General features: G+C 38.9%; 1 protein-coding gene across 2 annotated transcripts in view; it reads right to left on the bottom strand.

Annotated features, from left to right (window-relative positions):
• Positions 1-2,241: 2,241 nt before the first annotated feature.
• The window catches only part of LOC126470129 (uncharacterized), a 58,814-nt gene continuing 47,893 nt past the window's right edge, over positions 2,242-13,162 (bottom strand). Inside the window, exon 3 of one of the 2 annotated variants that reach the window (XM_050097743.1) lies at positions 2,242-4,060. In XM_050097743.1, the coding sequence (XP_049953700.1) occupies positions 4,020-4,060 (41 nt within the window). In that variant the 3' untranslated portion in view covers positions 2,242-4,019. The remainder of the gene's footprint in view (positions 4,061-13,162) is intronic. The other variant, XR_007586134.1, reaches the window with a different exon arrangement.

The raw sequence follows: 13,162 nt of genomic DNA, 5'->3' as shown, positions 1-13,162 counted from the left end.
ATCTCTTTTCGTGTACAGTAGGCTTAATTTCTCATATTTCACCTAACTGGGAAATGACCCAGTGATAAATAATTGTTTACACAAATAACTTTAACATATTTATCAACTCAGAACACCACTTTAATTAACTTAATTGATATTTTGTCATAACCATTATTTTTTATTTTGAAGAGTTTATGATTAAATTACTTCTTCTGGTGCAGCGAGGATCATATTCACACGACTAAAGATATTTATAATAGCTAGTTAGAGAAACTCAGTTCTAGCATTTACTGAGCCAGGTAACGCAACTTCTCTGTAATAGCTACGGATTATTTGTTAAAATCTTTTGCAACAGTGCTCAAATCTGTTGCTAAAGTATCATTTATCCTTAACACTAGAACACCAAGATTCGAACTATCCTCTAGAATGCCCAGTTGAGGTCAATATTGACTGCCACGATTTTCATTTCATTTTAAGTTTTCTTTTTTTTTCAAACTGTAACGATATTTCGTATTATATTATTTAATAATGCTTTTATTATTTTTCATATATAATAATTTTGTGGGAACATTTTGATTTGAACATGTTAAATTTTATTTTTATGTTACACCATACAAAACTAAGTGGCAAAGCAGTAGTGGTATAAAAATTGCTTACAGTTTCAGTGTTTGTGTTTTAAATCATGTAACAGTGGTGCCAAATGCTATTACCATAGAATTATTTAGCTACTCACTAATTACAATTTTATTGTCTAATAAATTAATAGTGGTTTATTAGACAAAACTATATGGAGAACTCTGTATATTTAGAGAACTTTAGTCGCAATTTTTTGCATATCCATTTGCCTAGACATGACTTGCTAGTTTCTTTTTCTTGTACAATCCAACTTGGCAAGTTTCAGACAAAATGGACGAAATCTGTAACTTCTGAGGGCGAGAATTCCTGAACAGTGCTACTAATTCCTCTGCAACTTCATTATAAAACAGTTGTAGATGATAGAGTCAGTTATCAACTTGTACGAAGTGTGGACACTGATTACAGCCGGATCTACAATGTTACAGAAAACACTTAAGGGCCAGCAGTTCGTCATGTCTCGTATGCTACATTTGCATAAAATTTGACCTGCAACATCTATGCAGAATTTTGTATTATTGTAAATACTTACTGTTTCTGGAGTTTTCCTTTCTGCAGCCTCATTGACTACTACAGTAAGGCGGATAGAACTAAGAATAAACAAATTTTTCTTAGTTTTCATTTGGTAAGATGGAAGATTAATGTCATCACCCTTGTAAATAACGCTTGAATGAAGTAAATCTTAACCTTTTCTCACAGGTGGTGGCACTTACCCTCTAATCCTGTTCCAAATGCCAACGACACTTCTACCAATCTTTTTCAGCTCTTTTGCCAGTTTGAGAGAAGTGAAGAAGCTGTATGATGTAACATATTTCCCCTGTTGTAAATAAGGTGCCTTGAGACATAGCGTAGCACATTGTCCCATGCTAATATCCCAGGTAAGACAAACCATTGAGAAAATATCTAAGTTTAATCTTGTGAGCAGCCAATACTTTGTTCTCAGCATGAGAAAGGCCACAACTGTGATAGCAATCCATTATACTTACCAGTCAAACAATTAGTCACTACAAACCGAAGTGCAAAATCTGTTACACACAACACTATATTAGGTTAGTCATTACAAATAAATTGGGTAAACTGCATTTCTATGAGAATCAGTCTACCAATCACCATCAAGAACCAATGGTGAATGAGTAATTACCTTAAAAATTTATAATTACAATGCAAAACAATTAAGGCAACTTAAGCCTCCTCTAAAACCATTAAAAGTCATAAAGTCAAGGAACAGACTATTTTAAACAACAAAGAAATAGAAACCTCAAAATAAAAAAAATGGTAATCTGACCTCTGCAGGCGTTCTACTGTTAAAGCTGTCTGCACCTTCTCATCTCGGTCTTACCAGTCTCATACTGCACTGTATTCCATATTGTCTTTATTTTGTCACCTGTGGTAACTACCTTTTTCCTGTTTAGCTTTTGCTTCAATGCCCATATTGCTTTCTTCAGTATCAACATGCCTTGTAATGAGCTGTAGAATCAACATGCAAATGGTTTCTGACAGAAAAATATTTACCTTTTTTGTCCTACAAGATGCATTTATTCCTTGATTAATCCATGGAATTTTTCTACACTTTGATCTAAATAGGGATACTTTTGGATGGGAACAGATTTCAAATAAGTTAAGAACTTTATTAATAAATGTATTGTATTTGTCTTTCATGTCATGTGTATTGTATACACCACTGCAGTTGATGTTTCTGAGGTTTTCCTAAAATAATAAATTTGTGGCTTACTGACTACCCTTCTCAATTCAGATTCAATAGATTTTGGGTCCTGATCAATCTTAACAATAGGCTACAACTCAAGAAATTGTATGTTGTGATATATAAGGCCACATACCACTCTTTTTATAATATAATGTTCATTAGACTATTCTATAAAAAATTTTGTTGATGGTTCTTTTAAGGAATTATCTACTCAAGTTCGAAAATTCTGACTAGGAATTAATTTAGAATGATAACGTTAGTGTAGAAGATTTTAAGAAAATCTATGTTAAAATCACCAACGACTGCTATTTGGTTTACTGTTAACTAGGCTAATGCAGCGTCTGGGTGATTTATGAACAGGTTAAAATTTTCTGCAGGTTGGTTAGTTCCATGTCCTGTAGATTATTTAATGATTAACATCCTAATGTGGAATGTGTTAGTTGAACAAAAGATTGCAAAGACAAGTACTTATTATATTATTATAAATGTGTGATAACATCTGATAAATGTGACAATTTCTCCTTTATTCATTTCTACTCAACAGAACTGAGATTCTAAACTAATGCTGCAACACTTAAAATATCCATACCACTGGCCCCATAACGTTCTGAGAGGCAGATTACATCAACCAGGCTGAAGACTCTAATTTACCAAAGCAAATAAATAGTTCATTAATTTTACTCCTCAGTCCTTGAATATTTTGACACAAGATGGATAGCTGGCATTTTACACAGACTGAAATATAACTGAGTGGAAATAAAATTTCTAGTAATTTCAAGAAATTACCAACTAAAGTTGCTTGTATGAGTGTAGTGTGCTATAATTTTTCTATCTAATTTCTTTCTCAAACTGAATGTTTGTTTCAGCCCTAACTGCTCTTAATACTTGTTTTCTTCCTATCCTTGCTAGGTTATAAAAGTTTTTGTTATGACACCTGTAATCACTGATATTTTACTACCATCCCCTAGGTTTCCTGCTATTAGCCCTGCAAGTTAAGTATTACAATTCGCAAAAAAATTTACAATATTTTTCTGAGTTTCTGACTTGCTGCCTTTCTTCTCTTGCATATTCACATGATAACTATAGCATCAACAGGGACTACATCATAAAGTATCACTGTCAAGTAATAAGAGGGCAAAGTTCTAATCTGATTACTTTTTCATATTAAAATTTCACAAATTTTGTATTAATATGTGTCACAATACGAAAACTGCATGTGTAGTTCAGTTAAGTAGCTTGAAGTTTCCATAACCAGCTGTCAAACTGACTTCACAATATCATGTATGCATCACATCAGGAGAAATGTAGACTGGCCACTCAATCATCACTTATAATTTGTGCTGCTCTCCAGTTGTAGCAAATAAATCCTGTGCTTAAACGTTTAAGCTACACTTAAATCTCACTAAGGTTATGTATTTATGAAAGGGGCAGAAAATTGTTCTTTATTTCAACAGACAATTTCACAATGAAGACAGTCAGAATGTTTATGTACTACAAACTATCGATGCACATACAACTACCAACTTAGACTAGTTCCATTCAGCAACTTTGCTTCTATTTTTCCATAAGAACTCTGGTGATCTTCATTGTCCTTACTGCCTGAGCCATGTTGATCCAATGTAGTGAGGTTAAGGAACTCCGCAACCGTTGGCAAAAGTTTATAGTTGCACGCCAACGGTGGTGGAGTTACCATTCCTCACTACACATTTAACTGTGAAGAAATCTCTCTCCAGTCCTCATCTGCAATAAGAGATACAGAGTCATGAACCACAATAACTATTTATAAATAAATGGCGAGTTCGAAACTACATTATACAAGAATATGAGTGGCATACACAGTAATATATATTGGTGTCCTTAAATAAATAAAGCTCAATAGTTTTCTGGCTTAAACAGAGCAATTTAAAAGCTGCTGGAAGACCTTCCAACTGTATACATTCACCCCCTGACAGTTATCAGCATTTCAAACAGTATACATGGCATCATAAGTTTAAAGAGGTTGATTTATAAAACCTTTTGGTACAGTGTTTTGTAGTTCAGACACTGAATGTATTGTGGAATTGTGTGTATAACATCTCTGGTTATTTCCATCACCAAACTGTCTTGACATTCAATTTAAAAATGTTTCATGCACTATTTTTCAGAAGATTTTCTACAAAAACGAAATTTTAAATGTGTCATGCAGGGAATTACCACAAATAAATGAGAAAGAGTAATAAATATTTGAATATGCTTCTTATGGGTATATTATACACATTCAATGGTATATCAATGATACTTTCAAAAATGATTTGAGATATCACTTGTAATACTAATTTATTCACTTGTGACAGGAAGGATCTGATGGCTCTGTGTGAAATTGTTGTGGTAACTCTGAGTTCAAGCTATTATGCAATAAGGAATGTATTAAGCAAAAAAATTGTAAGAATAATACAAGGAAGGAGGAAAGCATTTCTGTACAAAGAATCTCAGCTTGGCCATAGTTGTCTTCATTACCAAATACTTATTGTATTTCATATATTGGAAGGTTTATTATATATTTCTTTCCTTTTTTATATATTATGTGCTGAATTAAAAGGATAGCCAACCTTTCCCAGTTTTAAGAAAATATTATTACCATGGATTTCGTTCTTCTTGATGTTGCTACTGCTATTGGGAAACACTGGTAAAAATAAGAAATTGTAATTGTCGTACATAGTCCACATTTTGTTGAATTCAAAAAAATTCTATTGCTCTGAATGTGCTTATGAAGTAAGCTGTATCATCTATAAGACTTAGAATAGTATTTTGTCAACTTTACAAGAATTAAATACAATACACCTTCTCAGTATTTTCTAGATAATACAGTGCAGATTAGAATTTTCATAGTGAGTGTTTGCCTATAATTGGTTATGTCAAATATTGGATCAAAACTGCATTGTTTTGATATGGAAAAATCCGAACAAAACAAGTGAAAATAATATTTTATATACTCTGGAAACCTGTTATTTGTAGAGCCCTCTCCCTTCCCTAAATTGTCTTGAATCCATCAGTGATAGTTTACTTGCATTCAGAATTTTTATTTTGGGTAAATGGAAAAGAGTAAAGGCATTTAATGTGAATTGACTACCCATGTCTACAGAAAACACTACTTCTGTTTTATATAATGCACTATATTTCCTTTTCTTATGTTTTTGAGTCTCTTACAAATTCTTCTGATATTTGCTTGGAATTTTCTGGGTGTATCAATTAAGCAAAAATGTTACATATATAATTGTCTTAGTTGTGCTCACAAAAGAATAATGTGAATATTGAATTTAAAAACTTTAACCTGTGGGAAACTGAAGAATGGGAAACCTTAACTTTACCACACTTTTGTTTCATCCAGGAATGCCCTGTGGTGTGGTAAGAATCAGTTGCAAATGTGAATGTTGTCAGTCAAATGCATCTTCAGTGGGCAAGCAGCTGATTAGTTTAGGAGGTGCATGAGTCACAAAAGTTTTCTGGCAATTAATGTGACTTTTAACACGGGTAATGCTTTGTGTCTGTACAATATGCCCATATACGGCATGGTTCAGATACTATGTTAGTCAGTAGTACCTTCCTATACCTGTCTGAATAAGTTGTTCCGGGCCAGTGAAAGAGAGGACATACCATCTCCAGTAAGACTATGACTCATAAAGTACTGTTGTAACTAAACAAACCTTCAGGTTGATGATACCTATGTATAATGGTATTATAAAATCACATATTGTGAATCATACATTCCTTAGATCCCTAATCTAGTCATATGGCCTATCAACCCGAATGATAAATACCATGTATATTATACAGTAATTTCTTCTTGAGGTGACAGCGTTGTAACTACATACTAGTTAAGATAGTATCATGCAGTCAAAGCCCTGTTTGTTATATTTTATGTTTGTGTTATACAAGACACTTGTAAATGCAAGTTTTTAGAAAATAAGTAAATCCATACTCATTAACTGCCATCAACATCTGTACTGCTATAGCAGAGATGATGTTGAACAAGGTGTACCTTTTGTGAGATAATTAAACACTTATTATAAATTGTGGATAGTATGAATAGTGTTTTCCTAATTAATATTATTCTAATTGTGAATGGTTTAAAAATTTCCTAAGAATGTGACATGTCTCAGAATGTTCAGCATTTCCTTCAGGAATGCCACATCATGAACTAATGTAGCTGAGAATGTGTATGGGTGGGGCATATGTGTTCTGTATCAGTTACCTCTTAACAAGAACACTGCCCAAAAGCTTGGCTAAATTTTCGGTCTCGCCTGTAGGTCTATTTAGCACTCAGTGCATCAGCTATGGAGAGTTGTTACATTTATTCATGCCATTATTTGTACACCAGTCAAAGAATAGTGCAGTTGACAATGACAAGTTCAGAGTTACTATGCTGAAAGTAAAAATTTGGAGAAGGTAAATCCAAGCATTTATTTTTATAGCATAATTGTGAAGCTGTTACAGGTTGGCCATTAGCTGAGTTTGGCGAGTATACAGAAAATAAACAGTTACATAGTTTTTCAAGCAACTATCCCAGTATTTACTTGAAAGACTAAGTAAAACGATGAGAAAAATGAACTTTCAGTCCACTTCTAAATTTGAGTGCTCTGTTACTTCGCTATGTTACATGATCTGAGGTTTCAGAAAAACTGACAATGAAGTCACAAGAAACCGGAAATAAAAGTTCCATCCCATCTGTAATGAATACACACAGATATAACTTCACTGAGGATTCTGTTCAGCATACTCCCTATTTGTGTAGTCACTGTAATCTAAGGGGCAGTCAAATGAAAACGAGGCAGGTGGAATAAAGTATACTGATAATTGCTTCAAAAGTAATCGCCATAACTGTTAACACATTTATCCAATTGTGAGAAAAGATGGTCAGCACCTCGATGGAAAAATGTTTGCAGCTACCTACTGAACCGTGATTGTAGCCACGTGTGCAGCTCTTCATCCGAAGCAAATTGACGACCACAAATATGTTTCTTCAGAGTTCCAAAAATATGGAAATCACATGCGGAGAGATAGGGACTGTATGGAGGATGTGTAGGGGCTTCCCAGAGAAACTTGTGCAGCACAATCGAAACAACCTTGGCAAGATGTGGATGGGCATGACCCTGCAACAGAATCATGCTGTCCGTCAGCATTCCTGGACGTTTGGACTTGATGGCGCGTTTCGGTTATTACATAGCGTCCATGTACAGCTGTGCATTAATTGCGGCGCCGTGTTCCAGAAAGTCAATGAGCAGCGGGCCCTTGCAGTCAAAGAAAAAGTCCAGCGTGGCTTTCCCGAAGCTGGCACACCTGTTGTTTTGACTATGCTGCAGAAGTTTCACTCTGAAACCCTTAAGACACCATTCAGTACCGATCTCTCCCCATGCGATTTCCATATTTTTGGAGCCCTGAAGAAAGACATTCGTGGCCGTCAGTGTGCTTCGTTGGCTCTGTAGGCAACCGTTAACGTTTTGCCATGACAGCACTGACGGTCTGATCTCATAGTGAGATTGATGTACTGACAGTTACAGCGACTACTTTCGAAATAATAAACAGTTTACTTACTTTTTACCCATCGTCCCATTTAGATTTGACTGTCCCTTATATTAATGACTCCTTAAGCTCTTACTCACTTTTTATCTTCGTTCTGCAGTATTTCATAAATACTCAACAATTGGGATTGTAAGCTGGTATTGTGAAATATTTGTTGCTGTTCGTTGTGACAACAACAGAAAACAGCTACACCTGCATATCACAGAAGTAAAATGTTCCTAGCACGGTAACATATTGCAAATACACTGGTCTGCAAAACTTAAAGGACAAAACTAACTTTCGCATGATGTGTAACTACCAAGTAATGTAGCTCGGTGAAACTTAACACGTGTATTAGGTTGGTGGATAAGTTCGTAGCGTTTTTCCGTAAGTTTTCTCACGACAGAGGCTTTAGTCATCAATATTATAGTCTCCTTCAACGCCAACGCTGGGGTAACTTTTTCGATTCCGCGACTGTAGAAATCACTCACAACCATAGGTGGAAGCACAAGCGGCCAAACACACTACTAGCTAGGGCATAGCCACCTATGGTAAACTAACATACACCAACAAGTGACAAACGTCGGCAAGCCCCAGCATATCAGCAACACTGACTGGTAATTACCAGCTGCTATTAGAGCCGACCAACAGGCCACAGCAGGGACACCGGCGAGCTCGCCCACTGACGCACAAACAATTCGCCAACATCACCCTACACTGTGCATCCGATATATGACCTATCGGACATAAATACGATGATAAATCTAATTGTTGCAGGTTGTTGACGCTGAACGAGAGCTCAACAACGGCACCCAGTGGCAGCCGCCGAGCAACACCATCGCACAAAGTCAAAGGTATCGACATGGATGATACCCACTACTAACAAAGCCTACCCTTGCACGACCTATCGCAGGCAGCAAGACAACCGCTACTGCTCTTACCACCCGACCTAACTATCGCAGAGGTTTTTTTCCCTTGGCTCTTGCCTTGGTACTTTTTTTCCCCTGCCCTTCAAACCGCTACCCTTCGTTCGACTCGACCCAATCTATCTCCAGGAGAGAGTATTAATGGTTAACCTTAAGACGTATTCAAACATCGCAGCACCCACATCCTGCGACACCTCACTTTAGTGAAAACTAACCCTTATACAGAAATGGCAGTAGACCTTTTGAGTTGGCCATCATGCCGGTGTGGGCGTGGAGGGGCTCCACCTCTGTTTTGTAGAAATCACATTCTTTTGAGGCGAAGAACTCGTCGATCCACGTTCGGAGCGCATTTGCATCCGGAAAGTGCGATCCATGAAGGTTGTTCTGTAGACAGCGGAAAAGATGAAAATCATCTGAGAGTACAAGATCAGGTGAATAGTGTGGGTGCCGAATAACATCCCATTCCAACTCCTGTATAGCGTTTTTCGTCAGTCTAGCAGAATGCGGGCGGGCGTTGTCGTGGAGTAGCATCACTTCACGCAGTCTTCGTGGTCGTTGGTCTCCGACTGCGTCTGCAAGACGTCTCAGTTGATGACAACAAATGTCAGCAGTGATGGTTACACCTCGGGGAAGCAATTCTTAGTATACCACACCGTCGCTGTTCCACCAGATGCATAACATTATCTTTCGTGGACGTGCGCAAGTCTTTGTACAGGGAGTTGCTACTTTGTTTGGGGTGAACCATTCCTTTCTTTTCGCAGTCTTCCTGGGCGTTGTTCTTGGACTGCGTCTGCAAGTCGTCTCAGCTGTCGACATTAATGTCAGCAGTGACGCTTACACCTCGAGGAAATAGTTCGTGGTACACCATACCGTCGATGTTCTACCAAATGCATAACATTATCTTTTGTGGATGCGCACAGGTCTTTGTACGGGGAACTGCTACTTTATATGGGCTCAAACAACTCCTTTCTTTTCGTTATGTTAGCATAAAGACATCATTTCTCGTCTCTAGTAACGATACTGGATAGGAATGGTCGGTGTTGTTCGCGAGCCAACTGATGACAAGCAAGCAGAGATGCACATATGGCTACACGCTGATTTTTGTGATTTTGACTTAGAGTATACGGTTAGATACACTGGATTTTTGGTCCTTTCCCGTTGCATGCAAATGTCTCACGGTGGCGGAACGATAACAGTTCATTACATTTGCCAGTTCTCGCGTACACTTGCGTGTATCACTGTGGATTAACGCATTCAAACGATCTTCATCAAATCTTCCTGAACGTGGAGAGTCACAAATGTGAAAATGATACTCCTCAAACGAGAAAACCGATTCCTTGTCGTGCTCTGTGGGAATGTTTCTGACTGCCTCCGCTGCTGTCACCTCTCTATTGAACTCAAATAGTAGAATATGAGGTGTGTTGAAAAAATCCCGGAACATTCGTAATTTCGCGCCAATGGCATGTTGGAGCGAAATGAGGTTGGCATCTCTGCACACGCCTGTGTTTAATCTATAACTACCGAAGTTTCATTGCTGTATGTCTGTAATTATTGTTCAGTGCTCTATTGCGTCACACAGTTTGCGAATTTCGAGATTGCAGATTGAGAGGAGCAACGCGTCTGCATTAAATTTTGCGTGAAACACAAGAAAACCTTTACAGAGACACACCAAAGATGCAGGAAGCCTACAGTGACAAGTGCTTAAGCTGTACTCAGTGTTACGAATGGTTCACACGATTTAAAAATGACTGGACGGAAGTTACGGATGACCCTCGTTCAGGGCGCCCTTCGACGTCCACCGACGACGCTCATGTCAGGAACGTCAACGAGACTGTGCGTGACAATCGAAGACTGGTCGTCCGAGAGACTGCAGAAGAATGTAACATATCAGTTGGGCCATGTCATGAAATCCTGACACAGCATCGTGGGATGCATCGTGTTGCCGCCAAGTTCATCCCACGGCTCATGAGTCAGGTCCAGAAAGACCTTCGCTTCGCAATCTGTGAAGAGCTTTAGGGTAGCGCAAATGAGAACAAGCTGTTCCTTAAGAGAATCATAACTGGTGATGAAACGTAGGTCTACGGTTATAATGTTGAGACCAAGGTTCAATCTTTGCAATGGGTCGGGGAAGGTTCTCCAAGAACAAAAAAAGCTCTTCACGTTAGGTCAAATGTCTAAGCCATGCTCATAGTTTGCATTGACTTTGAAGGATTAGTTCATCATGAATTCGTGCCATAGGGACACACTGTTAATCGATGGTACTATGGGGACGTATTGCGATGCCTATGAGAAAATGTGAGGAGGAAGTGGTCTGAAATATGGCATGTTGGAGCGAAATGAGCCCTTGCATCACGATAACGCACTCGCACATTCATCCCTGTTGGTGTCTGACTAGCACAAAAAACGAAATCACTGTGCTGCCTCATCCTCTGTACTCCCCATACCTGGCCCTGCGGACTTTTTTATTTCCAAAGTTGAAAACCCCATTGAAAGGAAGAGGTTTTGCAATGGCAGATGAGATAAAAGAAAATTAGCAGACGGCGCTCCGCTCGACCCAGCAAGACTGCTCCCGGGAGTGGAAATGACGTTTGGAGCTGTGTACCAATTCTGGTGGAGAGTATTTCGTAGGAGGCCGCGCACAGTTAAGTAAAAGGTAAGCTTAGAAAAATTTTGTGGACAAAGTTCCGGAATTTTCTGAATACACCTCGTGTGTCGGAAATATTCCGATATCTCCACTTGGCACTCCATTTACTAGCGTCCGCAGCTCCACTCACTATCTTCAAATGGCAAAATGACAATATGCGAACAGAAATAGCGACAATGAACTACAAATGGAAAATGACGATCGACAAATAAACCACTAGCAACCGGGATACCAAAACGCAAAACAAAAACGCTACGAACTTATGTACCAACTTAATAGAAAGAGCTTCTACATTATACTACAGAAGATGATTGAAAGAAATACAAAATGATACCAACAGAAATGACTCTTTTTATTGAACGACAATGATTAGGCTGAAGTCCCTACTATTTATGGGCATTACAAAAGGTGGGACGTGGTTCTTAATAAGGAGTGTGATCACCAAGGATTGCAATGCATCTTCTGCAATGTGCTCCCATTATGGCAGCGAGGTTGGTAAGGGGTTCTTCTGGTAGGGCGTACCATTCCTCCAGCAGCACAGCTGACAACTCCTGGGTGGTTGTTGGTGCATGGGGACAAGCTGCAATACGTCTCCCCACACATGCTCAATGGAAGTTAATTTGGGGGAATAGGCAGGTAAGTCGAATATCCTCTCGTTCCAAGAGCTCCTACACCTGTGCTGTTCAATGCAATGTCATCCACAAAAATAAACTCAGGGTCAAATGTACTCCTGAAAAGAAGCACAATGAAAGGAGAACAGTGTAACAATAACACTGATTGGTGAATGTACAATGTTCAAAGATTTGGAGGTCCGTACACCCATGGCTCCCTACACCATAACACACGGACCACCAAAACGATCGTGTTTGACAATGCTGGACAGTCCCCAGTATGGCGAGAGGTGGGAACACATATGCACTCTGGATCAATCGCCCTAAAGTTACGCACACCAGTGTATATACGAGGGTGAGTCAAATGAAAACTTTAAATTTCTAATAACAAATCGAAATTTCGCGCCGTTATCCTGTGAGTTGGTAAGTGTGCTACAAACAGCGTGCAGAATATCCTGTAGGTGGCAGCGTAGTGCAGATGCACACATACCGTCGCAGAAACAGCATAATGATGGCCGCCCCACTTGCGACTTGCACCGGGGAAGAACAGCGTTCTGTTATTCGGCTTTTGCGTAGTGAAGGTGTGAAACATATTGAAATTCATCGACGAATGAAGGTTCAGTACGGTGATGCATGTTTGTCACAGCAGCAAGTCTACGAATGGAGTAGGAAGTTCGCAAATAGTGTGACTTCAGTGGAAGATGCTCCTCGTCCAGGTCAGGCACAACGAGTTCTGACTCCACAGAACATTGCAAGAGTTGAAGCCATAGCGAAGGAAAACGGCCGAGTGACACTGAATGACATTGCAGCATGTTTACAGATTAGTCATGGGTCAGCACACCACATTGGGCATGACGTACTCCGGTTTCACAAAGTGTCTGCAAGATGGGTGCCACGGCATCTGACTCCTGAAATGAGAGAACGACGTGTTGATGCATGTGAAGAACTTCGGTGCTTTGAACGAGAAGGTGATGGCTTCCTTGCAAGAATCGTTACTGGGGACGAAACCTGGGTTCACTTCCACCAATTGGAAACGAAGAGAGCGAGCAGGGAATGGGGCCATTCCTGATCACCAAAACCAAAGAAGTTTCGAACAGAACCATCAGCAGGGAAGGTTATGCTG

This window comes from Schistocerca serialis, chromosome 3 (genome assembly GCF_023864345.2).
Source record: "Schistocerca serialis cubense isolate TAMUIC-IGC-003099 chromosome 3, iqSchSeri2.2, whole genome shotgun sequence".
NCBI classification, from domain to species: Eukaryota; Metazoa; Arthropoda; class Insecta; order Orthoptera; family Acrididae; genus Schistocerca; species Schistocerca serialis.
Note: the sequence above shows the minus strand (reverse complement) of the source record. Positions and strands in the feature narration are given on the sequence as shown.